Source organism: Mastomys coucha, unplaced genomic scaffold, assembly GCF_008632895.1.
Source record: "Mastomys coucha isolate ucsf_1 unplaced genomic scaffold, UCSF_Mcou_1 pScaffold18, whole genome shotgun sequence".
Taxonomy (NCBI): Eukaryota; Metazoa; Chordata; class Mammalia; order Rodentia; family Muridae; genus Mastomys; species Mastomys coucha.
The window spans coordinates 75360878-75366946 of record NW_022196900.1 but is presented as its reverse complement, the minus strand read 5'-3'; the positions used below and the strand labels follow the sequence as shown (position 1 = coordinate 75366946).

Genomic DNA, 6069 nt, shown 5'->3' with positions numbered 1-6069 from the left:
GCAGGCAGCTCTCATCCACATAGGGAGTCTCCAGGACACCGGAGCTGTACAACTAGACGATCTCAAAAGGTGGGGGTGTGGAGGGACTTAACCCTTTCCTGAGCTCCAAAGGTCACGAGCAAACGAAGGGCTGTGGCAGGGAATGTAGAGGGATACAATCACCTGAGAAGCCTTGGAAGGCATCAGGTAGGTCCTGCAGCGAGAAGGCCACAGACAAGTGGTGGAAACTGGACAGGGTCTGAGCATGGCCAGCCTTGGGTGGGCATGAGGTACAATCCCAAGGGTTCGACTGTCCTCTCAGCAGGACAACCTGCGTCCACTCTAGAGTACTTCTCATGACCAGGAGGGGATAAATGGCCCCTGCTCCTTGGCAGGCCTTTGCTGGGTCTGCGGTAGAACCTGCCCAGTTGCAGGCTTGGAGCCCAGTACTGTCTAATCTGCTGGGTAAGGGGCTGTCTGCCCAGGCCTGGGGCAGCCCTGGCACTTGGGATCCCTGGCCCTGTAGAATCTCGTAGGCTCCCATGGCAAGGCGAGCAGCTGGCAGGAGGTCTCCCAGGCCAGTGTTTACAGTACCCCCTCCTCCCTAAAGTCTGGGCCTGTACTCACCAACATCCCTTTGGCACCTTTTCCTACCATGGTGGCAGTGGGTTGGGGGATCTGGAGACCAGGACCACACTTGAAGACTCCTTCGTTCAGTGACTTTCAGACAACAGGCCACAAGAGCTGTGGAGAAAACAGAGTGAGGTAAGGCCCTCGACCAGACAGGCCCTCTGGGCCCTCCAGAAAAAGTACCATGTAAGAGGTTTGGTTTGGTTTTAGGGGGAGGGGATAAGTAGGACTGAGAGGAATCACTAGGGGACTAAGAAGTTTATTAGAAAAGTTACTGGCCGGGCAGTGGTGGCTGCCTTTAATCCCAGCACTTGGGAGGCAGAGGTAGGCGGCTTTCTGAGTTCAAGGCCAGCCTGGTCTACAGAGTGAGTTCCAGGACAGCCAAGGCTACATAGAGAAACCCTTGATAAAACAAATAAACAATCAGAAATAAACAATAGAAAAGTTACTAATGCCATGGACAGACATGCAGAAAGGACAATTCAGGTTCCAGCACCAGAGACGGGCAGAATGGCAGGGTCTCTGAAGAGACCTTCATGGCAGAAGTGGGAGTCACTTCTTACACCTTTCTGAGGATGGAGATGGTTTCACAACCCAAGCCATTCCCAGGCAGGAGGCAGGCAATGGGGTCCGGAGTATGATACAGCACCAATATCCAGAGCAGACTTCCCAGGTAAGAGATCCTGGACCCAGGATGCCTATTAGCTAGGGATTCACAGTATTCCCGCAGAAGCCTGTGGGTGTCTGTGAGACAAGGCCTCTGTAGACATTGTGGTCTGAACAGAAATTGGATTCTAATACAACCCTCTTATGATACAGAGCCCACACCACCTAGAAGAACCTAACATCCCTCCCTCTGTACCCATTTCCTCTGCTGGGCCATCCCTGATCCAGCTCCCTTCTGATGACCTGGGGTTCAGCCCTTTCCTCACTGCCTTCTCAGCCCTACCCTCCAGATCTCTTATTCTCCAGGCTTTCTGTCCCAATGGGCAAAGGTCTATTTTTGACTCTCCAGATGCCCAATCCTATAAAAGATAAAAAAATGAACAGAGAACTGGGATGGGGTCCAAGTCCTTCATCATCTGTGTGAGTGGTTGCAACCTTTCCGGGGGGGGGGGGGTATTCAGCTTGGATCAGGGGCACCCCCCAGTCAGGCAACCACGAAGCTTGTCTCCAACCCTAGTGCCACTCGGCTTGGGCTCGAGGGTGGCTGAACTTTTGGTGGTGTCACTGGTCATCTAGGATACACCAGATGTAGTCACACCTCTTGCTTTTACAACACGGTCCCTCCAATGGTGCTTTCTTTGCAAGTCCTCTACCGCTGGGCCTGAAAGCTACCTCCTCTCCGTCCATGACCCTCCCAACACTTCTCCAGCAGAATGCGGATACGTCTTTTTTCTTTCTGGTTTGTACAAACCTTTACTAGGTCCTTATCATCTCACGTTACATACATTAGGTCAGAAGCCTATCAGCCCTGAGTCAGTGGTTACCTGAGGGCTTAGACTGAGTTTCCTTTATTCTTCTGTGCCCAGGTCCTGGCCCAGTGGTCAGCTAGCAAGTATGAGCTTGAGCTAAACTGAAGGGGACCTGGTGAGTCAGAGGTCATGGAAGGAGGGTCTTGCCAACCTGGGATTGTATAGGAAGCATCTAAGATGCCATGTGGTGAACAGGTGAGCTGGAGAGGAGGGAGGGAAAATGGGAGGAGCGAGCCACATGGCGAAGCTCAGACCATCAGTGCCAGATGTGGACAGAACAGGTCCACAATCAGAAGGGATCAACCTTGAGAGAGCCTTGAGCCGGGCGGTGGTGGCACACGCCTTTAATGCCCAGCACTTGGGAGGCAGAGGCAGGCGGATTTCTGAGTTCGAGGCCAACCTGGTCTACAGTTCTGAGTTCCAGGACAGTCAGGGCTACACAGGGAAACCCTGTCTTGAAAAACCAAAAAGAAAGAAAAAAAAAAGAGAGAGAGAGAGAGAAAGCTTTGAAGAGCTCTCCAAAGAGTCGTGGGAGGAAAACCTGGGGTTAGGTGGTCTAGGTGGTTCAACCTTCACTGGGCAGGGTCTACTCAGAATCACTTGCTCACTCACCCATAGCCACCTGTCAAGGGCCACCTCTCACCCATAAGAAGTCACAGAGGTCCAGAGGAAAGGTAGATCACTGTTTACTTATACAAATCAGCCCTTGACTCATTAGGTTCTTTGTCCTGGCTTGGTTTCCTCTTCTCTGGCCAGGGACAAGGTAGGAAGTGAGCAGCCAGTGCCTTGCAAAGGTGTGCGCCTAAGGCTTTGGTCTTTTGGTGACAGTCACAAGAGGGCTGTGCCCCTCAAAAGGCAATCATACCTTTGTCCTGTTCAGTCAGTCAACCCTTTGGCAAGTAGACCTGACTTCCCAAAGTTGCCTCTTTTTCTGCCAAGGACCAATAATGACCAATAATGACAAAGATGACAGCAGTTGTGGCAGGTGATATTGTTATGAGCTGGAAGTCATGTCCTCTGGGAATCTCGGTAAACCGAGAATGTCCTCGGTCTGCATCCACGGTGTCTTCTCACAGGGCTACTCTGACACTTCTCTTGAGGTTTATAGTTGAAGAGACTGAGAGAGGCCAACCCCTAGCCTGGAAGGCTGGAGAGAACTGTTATACCAGACATTGCTGGTCACACATAGGCAGTCACTGGGGCACTGTGTACCAACTGCAGAGCAGTCCCTGCCCTCCAGTGGCTTGTGTACCAGCAAGGATAAGAGCGATTACCTAATCTGCACCACAAGAATGAGGGGGTATGAGGCTTTGTTACTCCTCCTGCCTTTACCATTTCCAGGGAATGGCTCAAAAGGAATCAGTGGAGAACTAGGGGTAGAGGTCAGCGGCAGTGCTTGATTGGTACGCTGGGGCTTGATTGGTACGCTGGGGCCCTGGGTTGGAGCCATAGTAGAGGAGAGAGAGGGGGAAATGCACTCATCAAATGCCTACATTATGTCAGGCATCCATCAGGTGCTGAAGAACTGGAACACTCTGACTCCCCAGACCTGCTCCAACCAGGACATGGAGTAACACTGTCCAGCAGCAGGTCATGGTCACAGTGTAATGAAGACTTCAGTTCTGAGATTTGACAGGCCTGGGGTAGATTTGGCCTCAGGTACTCACCAGGTACGATTCGGAGTGTTTTCTGACCTCTTTGACTCTAACTTTTCTCAGACTGGATAATGTAGCTGAGAATTTCCTTAAGACTGGGGGTGGGGGGGGGTGAGGGTGGGCCTGGAGAGATATAGCTCAGTGGTTAAGAGCACTAACTGCTCTTCCGAAGGTCCCAAGTTCAAATCCCAGCAACCACATGGTGGCTCACAACCATCCGTAATGAGATCTGATGTGCTCTTCTGGTGATGTCTGAAGATAGCTACAGTATTCTTACTATAACAAATAAATAAATCTAAGAAAAAAAAAAAAGAGACTGGGGTGGGGAGTGTAGGGTTGTCTCTGCCTAATTTCTGTGTCCTGTGTCTATTTTACAAGTTCTCCATATTTCCCTCTTTTTCCATCCATTCGTCTTCTTAAAACCTTAAAGTTTCAGTCCCCTCCTAGGGTTTTACACAGCCAACAGTATGTGGCCTGAACTGCTTAGCGGGCATTTTCAGGCTAACTACAACTACATTCATTTGTTCACGTACAGTTACTGCAGGTCTGCTCTGGGCAGACCTGTGCTAGGTACCAAGAACACAAAGGTCTCTCTGCCTTCCTGCATCCCAGGGAAGGCAGTGGAGAGGCAAACTAACTAATCACAGGTGTGAATAAACAGTGCACTGGAGGAAGGCTCTGTATGCGCTCCACAGCAGGTGAGGCTCCTCTGGGTAAAAGGACAACTGGCAGTGGGCAGGAAGCGAAGAGGGCAGAGGTGACTGGAGAAAATGAAACTGGCAAAGCTCCGGTAGCCCAAGAGGAAGGCAAAACAGATAAGCAGGGCAAGAACCTTTCAGGTCTGGTTGTCCATCTGAGTCCTGATGCCACCAGTGGCTGTTAAAGGCTTTTAGGCAGAACAGCTGGGAGGAGAGTGGATTGCTGGAAGGGGCATCTTGAAAGCACCACGCCTTCTGTGTAGTAGTGCTTGCCCATAGTCTCAGATACTCAGGAAGCTAAGAAGGTAGGGTCATCTGCACCCACAGTATGAGACCAGCTTGGGTAGCACAGAAAGACTCTGTCTCAAAACAAGCAAGCAAGAGAACAAACAAACAAACAAACAAAATAGGGAACAGCCAGGTGTGGTGGTATGTGCCTTTAATCCGAGCACTTAAAAGGCAGAGGCAGGTGGATGTGGATCTTTGAGTTCAAGGCCAGCCTGGTCTACAGAGTGAGTTCCAGGACAGCCAGGGCTACACCGAGAAACAATGTCTCAAAAACAAAACAAACCACAACAAACAAGTAAAAGACCCAAAAGGGAGGGAGAAGAGAGAGATGGGTCAGTGGTTAAGAGCACTGGCTACTCTTTCGAAGGACTGGAGTCTGTTTCTCACTTACAGGTGGCTCACAACCATCTATAATTCCAGTCCCAGGGATCTGATGCCTTCTTCTTGGGCACTGCACACACACACACACACACACACACACACACACACACACACACACACACTTAAATATCAGAGAGAGAATATGGATCACTGTAGATAAAATGGTGAGGAAACACTGAAGCAGTGGTGGAAGAAAACCATCGCCCAGAACCAGAATGAGCTCTGACGGAGAGGAAGGGGCTTGGATGGTGAAGCTGATGACAAAAGGAAAGGGGGCACTGAGAAGAGAGATCTAGACAGTAATGAGATGGAACTTGGCGATGAAATGACTTCCTGCAGGTGGTGAGAAAAAAATGAAGGGTCTCTGCCTACTGTTGGTGCAGTGAGAAGAGGCTGGTAGCAGTCCCAGAGACAAGATGCTGCGGGTTTAAAGACAGGAGAGGAGGTCTGAAGTGGACAAACTGGCTTTGGGCTGCCTGTGAGCCACCAAGGCACATGCTGGGAGGGCCACAGAGCTCTTTAGTACTTATGACTTTCCTCTTCCCAAAATGGGGTTGTCAAATCACCTCCCCCCGCAGCCCCCCTAAAGAGGGAAGCTTTGTCTTTGTTATGGTTTCAAAGACTGAAGTACTGAGTGTAGTACTGGCATACTGAGCCCCCCTAAAGAGGGAAGCTTTGTCTTTGTTATGGTTTCAAAGGCTGAAGTACTGAGTGTAGTACTGGCGTACTGGTGTCCTCGAGAAGGTGCCCGCGTTCAAGCTCCTGATTTCTGGGTGAGCAGGAAGCAACCAGGTGGACCAACTTATAAACATCTATTTATTTGTATTCTTAGTTATGTGTGTACAGGGAAGAGGGAGCAGATCCCCTAAAGCTGGAGTTACAGGTGGTTAGGAGCCCCACAATATGGTTGCTGGAAACCTGTGTGTTCCCTGCAGGGGCAGTATGCAGGCTTTTTTAAAAAAA

The 6069-nt window shown here is 50.4% G+C and overlaps 1 protein-coding gene across 2 annotated transcripts in view; it reads right to left on the bottom strand.

The window, feature by feature from the left end:
- Slc6a9 (solute carrier family 6 member 9) overlaps positions 1 to 6069 on the bottom strand; it is a 36031-nt gene that overhangs the window by 26510 nt on the left and 3452 nt on the right. The window contains exon 2 of one of the 2 annotated variants that reach the window (XM_031378385.1): positions 607 to 723. In XM_031378385.1, coding sequence (XP_031234245.1) covers positions 607 to 636 — 30 coding nt within the window. In that variant the 5' untranslated portion in view covers positions 637 to 723. Of the gene's footprint in view, positions 1 to 606; positions 724 to 6069 lie in introns of those variants that run through there. The other variant, XM_031378386.1, reaches the window with a different exon arrangement.